Here is a 12,751-nt window from a genome sequence, read left to right as displayed (position 1 = left end):
GCTGCCCGCAACCAAAATGGCGGCGCCGGCGGCCGCGCCCGCTGACGGGCGGGGCGGGGCGGGGCGCCTGCGCAGTGGGCGGGGCGGGGCGGGCGCGGTGCCGCACTCACTCGGCTCCGGGGCCGCTGTCGTTACAGCGTGGCGGAGGCAGCGCCCGGCGGGACGCGGCGCCCGGAGCCCCCTCGCCCCCGGAACCACCCTTGCGCGGCGCCGCCGCGACGCCCGGACCCCCGCCGCGGGCGGACACCGTCGACTGGCAACCACCGACCCGGTCCCGGTAGCCATGGGCTCCGAGCGGGACTCCGAGTCGCCGCGCTCCTCCTCCATCCACTCGGCCGCCGCCAAGTGCCCGAAGCCCGGCCGCCGCCGCCGCCTCTCCTTCCAGAGCGTCTTCTCCGCCGCCGCCGCCTCCGCCGCGGGCGGCCGCCGCCGCGCCAAGGCCGAGCCGCCTCCCGCCGCCCCGCCGCCGCCTCCCGCCGCCCCGCCGGCACCGCCGCCCCCACCGCCGCCGCCTCCGCCGCCCCCCGAGGAAGCGGCGGTGGTCGCGGAGGGTGGCGGCGAAGAGGAGCTGGAGTGCCCGCTGTGCCTGGTGCGGCAGCCGGCGGAGAACGCCCCGCGGCTGCTGTCGTGCCCGCACCGATCGTGCGGGGCCTGCCTGCGGCAGTACCTGCGCATCGAGATCACCGAGTCCCGCGTCAACATCTGCTGTCCCGAGTGCAGCGAGCGCCTCAACCCCGCCGACATCCGCCGCCTCCTCCGCGACTCCCCGCACCTCGTCGCCAAGTACGAGGAGTTCATGCTGCGCCGCTGCCTCGCCGCCGACCCCGACTGCCGCTGGTGCCCGGCCCCCGACTGCGGGTGAGTGCCGGGGGGGACACGGTGTCCCGGTGGGGTGCTGCCCCCGCCGTCCTGGGACAGCCTGGGGAGGGAGGGACCCGCAGTCCCCATAGGGTGCTGCCCCATCCATCCATCCTGGGATGGCTCAGGGAAGGGAGACCCCCAGCCTGGTGGGGTGCTGCCCGTCCCCAGCACGTGCTGGGGCAGCTGGGTGAAGTGGGACCCACTGTCCCGTAGGGTGCTGCTCGTCCCCACCGGGGTCCTGGGACAGCTGGGGACGGTGTCCCAGCTGGGATGGTCCTGGACCCACTGTCCCACTGGGATGCCGCTCATCCCCAGCAGGTCCTGGGGATGGCATCCCACCCACTGTCCTGCTGGGGTGCTGCCCGTCCCCACCTGGGTCCCAGGACAGCGCAGGAGAGGCGGCTCACGCCCAGTGGGGTGCTGCTGCTGATAGACAGTTCTGGTCCTACCGAGTCCCGTGAAGAGCCCTCATTGCAGGTGTTTTTACTTGCTTGTCAGCAGTCTCTTCAGGACAGTTGATGGGCCTTGGGTACCCAAAGGACTCTCCGTCTGTCCCTACTACCTCGCTAGAGCGCTAGGATTTGACCTTGGGAATTGTGGAAATACAGACAAATCGGGTGTGAGTGATAGGACTTGAAGGGGGTTTTAGCTGAGCCATCGTTTCCCGAATTTAAAAGAAAGCTTTTTTTCTGCACAAATGGGAAGCGTGGAGTTTCCCGGCTCTGTGTATCGCTGCGAGCTGTGGGGACAGTGTGTGGGGACACCCTGCAGCTTCCACGGTGGGGAAGAAGGAACCGTAAACGGTCACTTTTTCCCAGTAAGGACGTGAATGCATGGCACAGAGGAGTGATGTTGACTCATTATCCGTTGCCTAAGTGAGGAAATGTCTGTCTGTCCAGAAGTCAGCCCAGCCAAGCTTGATGGCTTTATAGTTATCTGCATGTTGCTTTCATTTTCTTTTCTCCTTTCCTTCTAATGAAACTCCGGTAGGTTTCTATTTGAGCATAAACCAAAGCTGCCTGGAAAAGAGCTTTGTTAGGGAAACTTGGAGACGTGCTGGAAAGTTTAGCTAGAACTCAACTTGGATTGCAATTCTGGGTAGCAAGAACATGAAAGGAAAGTCTGACCTAGTAGTCAGAATGGAAAGCGTGGTGGGAGGGTTGTGAAGATTTAATCAGAGCATTGTAATAGCCTTCCTATGCAAATCTGTTAACCTGGCTCAGGTTACCCATTTCATGGCCTCTGAGCATCGCTGTATAAGGGCTTGTTTCTTCAGAGGGCAATGTTAATAGCGAACAACAGCTTTGCTCCTTTCTGAAACAAAATCGAGTGCTAGATCTTGATATTTCAGTAATACTGGGGATAAGATCAGAGAGATAGAGTAGGTTATGCTGCCCACAGAGCAATACCGGAGGGAATGTCCCTGCTGTTAACCAGCTAGAGAAAATCCGGTACCTGCTTACCGAATCTCAGCTCTTTGGCTGCTGTGATATTTATCTGTGTTCAGGATAAGGTGTAAATGCAAGGTACGTCACCCAGGCTGTCTGGTTGGAAGGAGCCGGCCCCAGCATGGCCTGGAGGGCGTTGGCTCTTTGATAGTAACCCAGCCTGAGCCTGATCCAGCAGTTGCTTTGGGGGGTTTGGGCAGACTGGTGTCACGCACGGCTCTTCGTGCGAGCAGAAGCCTCCTCCCTGGTTCGCCTGGTAGCAAGGTGAGTTAATGATGTGCATCCTCCTCGGAGCTGCTCAGCAGAGGCAAGAAGTGACCTGGCTGTTGGAAACCAGACAGCTCTCGCGGGTCGCTGCAGACCAGTGCTACTAGTGTGTCTGTAGCACTCGAACAAAGGCTGTTGGAATCAGCCCTCCGGCAGGGAGAGGAATTAATCACCCTATTCATTCTTCCCAGCGAGCTTGTGTCACTGTGCTTATGTAAAGTCAGGGTATGAATTATTTACAGCGGGCTTTCCCACCGTAGTAGTGCCGGTATCCCGAGCCAGAGCGGGAGCACGGGGCTGGGGGCACGGCGATGCTCAGCGCTGGGGGTCACCCACCGCCGAGGTGACGGCAGCGAGGGGCTGCTGGGCGACGGCAGACAAAACCCTGGGCGTGTGGCACGCAGCATCCTGTGCCTTCCACGCGTACTGCAGTCTTTCGTAAATGAAAGAGCTTGGCTGTGCTGCCGAGGAGGAGGAGGAGGAGGACCAACACAACACTGGCGCGTGTTGCCATGGAAACAGTGGTCAATTGATGCACCATCAATCGCAATACAAATAATTTTCTATGTTTGCAGCTTTTTTTTTCCCTTGCTACAGTCAGGTGGCATCGCTGTCTAGTGTTTGTCACACTGCATCTCTCCTAGAAGCTTGGGAGAATAACAGAACCTTTAAAGAAACAGAGCTGTGTAGGCTGAGCTCGCTGAATGAGGCTGGAGGCAACTGGTGAGGCTCCGACTCCTGCGGAGAAGCAGGAGGAGGGACGGAGGCAACTCGTGGCCATCCAAGGAGTGGGCTGGGAACAATGCTGTGCGATTCCTGGGGTCTCGGGAAGACGCTCGCTGTCGTTGCTGCATGGGGAAAAGTCAGAGTTTCCCTTTTTGTCTGCTGGGGTTGAGCCTGGAAGCGGCTGTTTCACGCAGCGGTGTGTCAGAGGTCAGGTGAAGAGGGGGCATGCGTTGGCCGTCCAGATCCTGCCGTGGCTCGTCCTAGGCACATCGCTTCGACAGCCTCTTTCTAGTTGACCTTGAATTCAGAGATGTGTTCTCTCTTTCCCTAATAGACAGTCATGTAGTTTGTTTCTCCGCAGCTGTGGGCTAGTTCATGGTATTTGTCATTTCAGCTCCAGGAATAAAATATAAATGGTGACTATTTTAATTTCTCATAGGATTTGCTCGAGTGTGTAGAAAAACTCTACATTTCGAGCGAGGGGTTAATTTGGAGCATGGGGTTGCTTAATATATTACACTGAGCTTTCCTAGCCTGCTGTTATGATTTGAAATAGCAGCGTGTCATAACACAGCTGGTCAGACGAAGCTTTTTTTTTTTTTTCTTTTTTTGCCAGGGGTAGGTCGTTGGCTCTATGATAGCGGCAGGGGAAGGATGCTTAGTGGGATCTTCCCTAGACAAGATGCGTAGGAGTCAATGTGGGTCAAGTTTGTCCCTTCCCAACCCCCAGGCCATCTGTATCCCATTTCTCCTCCAGTATTGGCTTCATGTGCAGGAGCGCGCAGCCGTTGATGCATGCGGAGACCCTGTAGTCGTGCCTCCCGGCCCTGTGCTCGGCGCAGAGATGTTGTTTCTTTGGCGATTACGTCGTACCCTGGCAGGATGAAGTTGCTCAAACTCCCACGGGATATGAATCATTGTGGTATGACACATTCAGCGGTTCTCACGCTGCTGCCTCTGTGAAGAGGCAATACAACTTGAGCTACACAAGCTCTAAATTTAAAACCTTAAATAGGAGTTATTCCCCTCTGACCGCTAACAAAAATACTGAGAATGATCAACAAAAATACCCTTTGCCATACTGGTGCCGCAGAACTGGAAGGCACTTCTGGAATTGCTCAGTTCAGCCCCTGCCAGTGGAAACAACCGCATCCTAGATGACTGTAAGTCAGCTTTCCTGTAGCGCTGCTTGGTGATGCTGCTTAGACTTTTGTGTACGCAGCACGCTTCCTTCTGGAAGCGTCACACTACTATCAGAAAAAGCGAGCTGGTTGAACATGGCCTCCCTCTCTTGCACATTCAGTTGGTTTTACTCAAGTTTTGGCTTCTCCAGAGGCAGGGCGTTGTTCTTCACCGCTCTTTAAAAAAGGAAATTCTGTGGAGATCAACAAGAGCTTGCTTCTTGAGATAGCTGCACGTGGAAACCCCTGTTTTTCCACTTTTTTAGAATCATTCAGTTGATTGAAGTGCCCAGGACAGCCTCAGCTTTCCTAGGCTCCTCCGGACCGTAGAGCATCCACCCATATGACTGTCCTAAGGAACCGGGGTATGTGTGTTTAGCCACAGGTGCCTGGAAGGAGCAGTGGGAGCCTGTCCTGGGAGCCCGAATCGGCAGAAACAGCAAGCTGTTAGCTGGGCACAGCAGGCAAGACAAATCTGGTCTGTGTGAATTGACAGTGAGAACTGCCAGCAGTTATTGAGGGGAGAATTCAATATTGTAAGCTGTCTGAATAAAAGGTATCTGCCCCAAGTAACCCAATTAGCACTACTTAATTTCAGGCCCTGCAGTGCAAGCCGCAGGACTGGAGAGAGCAGGAATTTGTCTAGCGTGCAGGCTGCTGTACAGACAGCGATCAGAAATAAGATGAAAGAAATGAGATGGGAGGGGTGGGCTGATGGCCCGCTCTGCTGACCTGCCCCGCAGGGCAGTGTTGCTGCAGGCTCCAGGGGTAAAAGCACGTAGGCGTAGCCCGAGATCTCGCTGCAGCCGCTCTCCAACCAACTGCTTTGAGCAGAGCAGCTCAGGCAGCGACAGCCTCCCGTGCCGCCCCTGGGCAGGCTGAATTAGAAGGATCACTGGACTGTTGCTTGATAACTTTGTCTTTTACTAATTCACCCGGTGTCTTCCTTCTCCAGGTACGCGGTTATTGCCTACGGCTGTGCCAGCTGCCCCAAGCTGACCTGCGAGAGGGACGGCTGCCAGACGGAGTTCTGCTATCACTGCAAACAGATATGGCATCCCAACCAAACCTGCGACATGGCCCGCCAGCAAAGGGCACAGACGCTCCGAGTACGGACCAAGCACACATCAGGCCTCAGTTACGGGCAGGAATCCGGGCCGGGTATGGATTCATGTGTTTTTTGGTTACTCGGTGCTGCAGTTATGCTTGTGAAGCTGAGAAAGAGCCACCTGTGTGCAAAACCCCATCCCGTCAAAGCAGGGGGGTGTTAGTGCCCTGCACAGAACGCTGCTGCATGGCACAGCTGAGGGTCTCCAGCAGCCACAGGTGAGAACAGCTGTGAAACTCAGAGTCATTTTCCCCTTCTCGTGTGCGTTAGAACAAATCCGGCGGGCTCCTCCAAGAATGCAAAAGAGATCGGTAGATGATGATGTGCTTTGGGTCCTTCTGTGTCATGGCAGCTCCCCTCATCCACCCCAGCTAGGCTTGCGGCTGTTTTGATCTTGGATGTTCTCGTTTGTTGCTGATCTAAACCCTGAACAAATAGGCACTTTTTAGCCTTGCAACTTCAATTTTCCACGGTAGTAAAGAGTAGCATTCATGCCTAGCTGAGTGTGGGGAGCCTTCCTCCATGCACTGTTAGGTGTTCAGTAATGTCAGGTACAGAGAAAATGCCAACCCACAGACTCCTACGCTGCCTGGTAGGAGCTGCTGTGTCTACTGAGTTAGCATTCGTTAAAAATAACTGTATTGGCTCTGGAAGTGGGCAGTAAGGCCATGTCATAAAGTCCCGCCCTACCCCCAAACAAAACACCCTGCTTTTCCTTCTATGTCAGGAGTTAAAATGTTAATACACTTACTTAGAATGGAGCTGTCGTGGGTGGTTCAGGGGTGGCTTAGTGGTGTGTCGAGGTTCAACACGCCCCAGTTAGGTCCCTGATAATGGACAGCATAGATACTACCACAGCCTGCAGTACAAACCAGCGAGCAAAAAATAGTTTCTGAGTTTTTACACCCTTTTAAAGGAGATCCCTGCCAGGAAGAGCTTAGCACTTAGCCACTGAAAGAGAGGTTCTTGAGACAGTGGTTTTTCCCCACCCCGTTCTTGCTGGATTCGATGTAGTGATTAATAAGGTGCGAGCTAGTCTCAGCAGCTGGATTTCATATTGTCAAGTGTTGCAGAGGCTGCCAGCAAAGCCCTGAACCACTGCACAGCCATTGCATAACTGCGATCAGATGACGCCTGAATTAAGGAAGAGATGAAGGACCCTTACCCTGCTCTGCCAGCAGCAAACTGGGGACTGGAAGCCTCTGCACTGGACTCCCGTGTGCGGCTGCAGACCTGGTTACCCTTTTGGCTGCTTTTGAAGGCCAAGTTCGGAGCTTCTCCGATGCCGCCTTCTCCCAATTGTTCTGTTGTTCTTGGCCTGTGAATCATCTTAGTGGAGCAATTTAGTAATGGTTCGTTCTTACGCTGTTGCCTTGGCTAGCACAGGGCAGGTATGACTTGTTCCCAGCATTTAAGCATGTTCTGGAATACATCCCATTCAAGGCCAGAATAAGCTTTTAAAGTGACTGTTGTTCTCAGTCCCTGCTGAGACAAATGGCTTTGGTGGGATCTGTCTCATCAATATCTGCTCGCTCTGAAGATAAACTAAAGACACAGCCATCCCCACTTTATCTGTGATTAGCGAAGGTGTTCTGCCCACACAGAAAACAAGGGTTTCGATCCATAACGACAACCCCCTCATTGATTCTTCATACTTGCAGCACAGAAAGTCCAACTCAATCCCATGCTTCCTCCCCGTAGCTGATGACATCAAGCCGTGTCCGCGTTGCAGCGCTTACATCATCAAGATGAACGATGGGAGCTGTAACCACATGACCTGTGCGGTGTGTGGCTGCGAGTTCTGCTGGCTGTGTATGAAGGAGATCTCGGATCTGCATTACCTCAGGTGAGGGGGGGAGCAGCACGCAGGGGTTCCTGCCGGTGGGGTGGCACGTGCTTCTCTGAGGCAGGCTGGAGGCGTTCACTTCGTGTGTTGCCCTTTCATCCTCCTGCCTCCCCAATCGGTCAGCAAAATTTTCTTCTCTCTGACCCAAAGAGCTGAACTTTCTTCCCACTTTACAGTATGAGGATGCTCTTCCACACCAAGAAAAGCTCCTCCTGATACAATTGCATTTGAGAGCTCTTGGCATACTGGATATTAAACACAGGCCCGGTGGTGTGATAATCACCTTGATGAGCAAATTAATCTTGATGGGAGGAAAAAGAGGGAAACCTTTTTTGTGTTGTCTGCCCGCTTCCTAAGTTTTGGGTTTTGCTCACGTGGAAGTTGAACTTGGGGTTCTCAGGAACACTTAGGAGTTGCTGTGGTGTTAATGTAATTTTTCTTTTCTTTCCATTAAGTCCCTCTGGCTGTACATTCTGGGGCAAAAAGCCATGGAGTCGTAAAAAGAAGATTCTCTGGCAGCTGGGCACATTGATCGGTGCTCCCGTAGGCATTTCCCTCATTGCTGGCATTGCCATTCCTGCTATGGTCATTGGCATCCCTGTGTATGTCGGGAGGAAGGTAAGTGTGGGGAGTACAAGGTTGGAGCTGAGGGATCTGGGGCTTTTGGGGCGTTCTCTGTACTCAAGGCATCTGACCAGAAATTTAGAGCTGATACAAAGGGTGGATCTTTTCATAGAACCAAAATTCAGTTGTCTCTTCTAAACCATGTCTTATCTTTTGGGCTTTGTGTGGGGAGAGGGAAGGTGGTGGCTGATAGCCCTTCAGGCTGAAGTCCTCTCAAATGCTCTTGTGCCTCTGCCTTGAACCAGGAGCACCCAAGGAGAAACCTGGTCCCTTTTTAACACATCCTATGACGATGGGCTCTGTGCAACAGTGGCTGGACCCTGAGCATCACACCTTGGCTTGCATAAGTCACTGGTGTGTTTTGATGCTGACCTCTGCCCCAAACTGCGTGATACTGTTGTGTGTCTGTGCTGATAAAGAGGCATTGAGAGGGAAGAAATGGCACGTCAGCACTATATTTGTAGCTGCTTCTTTTTCTTAAACACAGACCCACCTGCCATATCTCATCTGTGGGGAGATCTGTGGTCAAGATGAGGTTCTTTAAGGGCTAATGCAGCTGGCAAGGCTGTAAAATCACAAGCTTATTAATGTCTTCTGCTGGTGTTTGCTCATGGCCAGGCTCTGTTCTCACCTGGTGCTTCTCCTTCCGTCAGATCCACAGCAGGTATGAGGGAAAGAAAACCTCTAAGCACAAGAGGAACTTGGCCATTACTGGTGGGGTCACCTTGTCTGTCATTGCCTCTCCAGTCATCGCTGCTGTCAGTGTTGGTAAGTGGGCACAGTCCCTGTCCCTTCTGGTGGGCCAGTAGTCACCGAGACAAGTGGGTAGCCCAGCCCTGTGAGATGAGGGTGGCCAAAGGGCAGTTTGCAGACTGCTGCTGCGTGCTCTTCTGGGCACATCCCTCTGTTTCGCATCCAGGCTGCACATCCTCATGTGCTTGAGTTGGCCTGGAGCCAGCACTGGGCTTGTCTGGAGCACCAGTTGCCTGTGTCACAGCCCATAGTGGAGTCCCTTGACACACGGAGCTGTCTGTTACCCATGGACTGGTTTGGTGGCTGACCTCTTGGGGGTTCAGCCGAGGCTGTCTGTGCTCTTGGGGTTCCCTCATTCTGCACTGCAGCAGCGCAAACAAAGGGCTCCTCCACTGTCTATCTGCAAAGTTGTGAACGAGGACCTTTAAAAGCAGCGTAAACACAACTGAAAGGGTCCCTACCCCAAAGAGTCCTTTCTGCCTGCCCTCCACAGCTCAGCCTTAAGCTCCTCTTAACTCGGCGCATCCTACTCTCCAGGTATTGGAGTCCCCATCATGCTGGCTTACGTCTATGGTGTTGTGCCGATCTCGCTGTGCCGAGGCGGTGGCTGTGGAGTTAGCACCGCCAATGGAAAGGGTGTGAAAATCGAGTTTGATGAAGATGATGGACCAATCACAGGTAATGTGGTAACTGGTGAAGGGAAGGGGGTGAAGCAAGACCCTGTCGTTGCCTCTTGTAATGAAATGGTAGGGGGTCTTAACATTTCCCAAATCTGAATATCTGTCTTTACCTGGGTTTGGCTAGAAGCAGTTATTTGCTTCAGTCTTCTGGTGATCAGCTCTGTAGCTTTCAAAGCAAAATCTCAGCTCTTCCTCGCCCTGGACGAGGCAGGGAGGCAGTCTGAGATGAGACACACGCTGCCTGAGTCTGACCCCCAGCTCTGCCAGCACCGTTGCAGCCGAACGGTTCCCTCGCTGATTCTGATTCCTCTGCTCTTCCCCGCAGTGGCTGATGCCTGGCGAGCCCTGAAGAACCCCAGCATTGGCGAAAGCAGCATCGAGGGGCTGACCAGCGTGCTGAGCACCAGCGGCAGCCCCACCGATGGGCTCAGCGTGATGCAGGGCAACTACAGCGAGACGGCCAGCTTCGCTGCCCTCTCGGGCGGTACCCTGAGCGGCGGTGTCCTCTCGGGAGGCAAGGGGAAGTACAGCAGGTAACTGAACTGATGGGCACAGCAAGAAAGGGGGAGAGGCTCCCAAGGCTTATTTTGGGGAGCTCTCCAGGACTGTGAGGGGTCCTTCTTTGACTTGGGAATCATGTCCTAGTATTTTTACTTCTTGGTCGGTTGTAGAATAACCAGTCCCAGCAGACCAGGCTACTTCTGGAGTCAGTGCTAGGCTGGTTCTTGCAAGGAGGACAAAAGATAAACAAGTTTCTGTCCCTACTGAGCTCCTTGAAACTGCAGAGCTGATGCTTCAGATTAATTGGGAACAGCGCAGAGATGCCTGCGTGGCCTGCTTAAAGATCTTCCAGTCCTCTGATCTCAGCCTAGAGGCTTTGATGCTTCCTGTTCTCCAGTGGCCTATAGCAAGCAGGGTCACTGCTTTCCAAGTCAGGAGGTTACACCACAGTTTTCCTCTCAACTTGCCTGTGAGTCAGTTTGCTGGGTAATTAGAGACACGTGTTGATATGGCAGCCAGGATATAATCATGGCTGTGTGCTAGATCTGTGGAAATCGGTTCTTCGCAGGAATTGCATGAGTCATAGACATAAACACAACTTTACCTTCGTCATGGAAAACAGAATGGGTTTACCTAAATGGAGCCAAAAATGAGACTAAATGAGAGGAACCATTGGGGTTATACACTGTCATGCCGAGCTGGGCCAGCACAGAGGGCATCTTGCTTTCCCATGAGGAACAGCAACTGTTTGATGCCCCTCGGGGGCCATCTAAGGCATTTCTGAGGAATCCTCTTCTTCCCTGCAGGCTGGAAGTTCAGGCAGATGTCCAGAAGGAGATTTTCCCCAAAGACTCAGTCAGCTTGGGAGCTATCAGTGACAACGCCAGCACTCGAGCCATGGCTGGTTCCATCATCAGCTCCTACAACCCCCAGGACAGGTAGGAGGACATGCGATGGTGAGAAGAGTGTTGGTAGTGGTTGTCCTGGAAAAATCTGTGCTCTGTGAGGTGCTGCTGTGGGGGCGAGATGACTGTGGTTGCACCAGCCTGCTCTTCTGTAGCTGGCAAGTGGATTGATCCATTTACTTGCACAGAAGGACAACTGGGGACAATTTGGGAGCAGCTTTCATGTGTCATGTGGAGGCTGAGGAGGGGATCTGCAGCCCAGGACTCTCGAGGTCTGTTCCTGGCTGCTTGTGGGGACTCTGGTGCTTTCAGTTCCTGGCTCAGCCTGGGGATGATCTTGGCTGCTGTGAGGAGGACTCACGGAGAGCGGCGAGTGGTGTTGTTTCCCAGATGCCGTGGGGTGATGAGCAGCCTCTTGGTCATGTTTGGGAAACGTGGTCCTCCCAGTACAGTGATGCAGTGCCCGGTGGTGACCCAGTCGAACCCAGTAACTGTGTACCCAGTAACGCAAGGGTGCTTGTTTCTGCAGGGAGTGCAATAACATGGAGATCCAGGTGGACATCGAAGCCAAACCAAGTCACTACCAGCTGGCCAGCGGCAGCAGTACAGAGGACTCTCTGCACGTCCACACCCAAATGGCAGAGAATGAGGAAGAGGAGGAGGAGGAGGAGGAAGAGGATGGTGAGCAGGAGCAGACGTGCAAACACCAAAGCTGTGAGCAAAAGGACTGCATTGCCAGCAAAACCTGGGACATCACCCTGGCCCAGCCTGAGAGCATACGGAGTGACCTGGAGAGCTCCGACAGTCAGTCGGACGATGTGCCAGACATTACATCGGATGAATGCGACTCCCCCCACTCTCAGACTGCAGCAGCCTGCCCACAGACCCCCAAAGCTAGAGGTGCCGAGAGCCCAAGTGCCCACCTGAGCCACTGTGCCCGAGCCGAGGGCTGCAGGCTGGATGACATAGTCAAACTGGAGTGCATCGAAGCCAGAGTATGAAGTGGCCTCCTGCTGAAAAGCACACTCGCTGTCATTGCATCTTTTGGGGCAGGGTTGTGTCCGTGTTGGCTTCTGTTTGCGATTCTCCAGCTGGCTCCCCAGCCTCGCCTCGGGGAGTTGCTGTTTCTTACATGACAAAAAAGAAAAAGGAAAAAAAATCCCCCGCCCTCTTTTTGTTTTAATTTATTGGTTCAAGCTCTGTGAGGTGCGTAAGAGTGTAAATATGTACGTGTGTCTGTATGTCTGCAAACATCCTAAGGGACTATTTGAATAAAGACTCTGGTTGTCATTCAACTCGCATCCAGCTCATCCTTTCCAAAGATGTACGGTGAAATCCTCTGGCTGCCTTTGCCCTTTGCTCAGGCGTTTGTAAGCACTGCCCTAGCCCAAGGCGTGGGGAAAATGGGGGCATCTCCTCTTCTGCCTCTAGAAAGTGTGGTGCGACAGCCTTGTTCTGTCTGCAGCAGCGATGGGGACGGCGCGTGTGCCACGCGAGGCTGCAGTGGCCGGACCTGCTTTGTCCTGAAGCGATAGCAGGGAGAGGTCTCTTTTCTCCCCCTTAACCTGTACACAGCCCTGCTGCACAGGAAAAAGAGGGGGAGGATGGGGACTAATGCTGTGCTGAGCCAAATGCCCAGTGCTGGTAGGTGTAAGGGATGTGAGGAGGCTGAGGGCTGGGCTGGTGGCCCAGGTGGGATAGTGGGGACAAGTTTGAATCTCTGCCTGGACCGAGCTCTTCCCCAGACCAGTCCCAGGAGCCAGGGCTGCATTGCTGTCCCTGTAATTAAATTGTTGGTGCCTCATGTCTGCAACGAGCTTTGCAGAGAGCGTCGCTTAGTGAGGTCCTCCT

The 12,751-nt window shown here is 54.0% G+C and overlaps 1 protein-coding gene across 1 annotated transcript; it reads left to right on the top strand.

Moving 5' to 3' along the window:
- Positions 1 to 112: 112 nt before the first annotated feature.
- Positions 113 to 12,195, top strand: RNF19B (ring finger protein 19B). Its single transcript, XM_075173290.1, has 9 exons — positions 113 to 858; positions 5,439 to 5,644; positions 7,293 to 7,437; positions 7,893 to 8,055; positions 8,715 to 8,829; positions 9,352 to 9,492; positions 9,820 to 10,027; positions 10,802 to 10,933; positions 11,430 to 12,195. Exons 1-9 carry the CDS (start codon positions 284 to 286, stop codon positions 11,899 to 11,901), a joined length of 2,157 nt encoding a protein of 718 aa, XP_075029391.1. The 5' UTR covers positions 113 to 283; the 3' UTR covers positions 11,902 to 12,195.
- Positions 12,196 to 12,751: the final 556 nt, after the last annotated feature.

Source organism: Calonectris borealis, chromosome 25 (assembly GCF_964195595.1).
Source record: "Calonectris borealis chromosome 25, bCalBor7.hap1.2, whole genome shotgun sequence".
Taxonomy (NCBI): domain Eukaryota; kingdom Metazoa; phylum Chordata; class Aves; order Procellariiformes; family Procellariidae; genus Calonectris; species Calonectris borealis.
The sequence above is the reverse complement of the archived record's forward strand: the minus strand, read 5'-3'. Positions and strand labels throughout refer to the sequence as shown.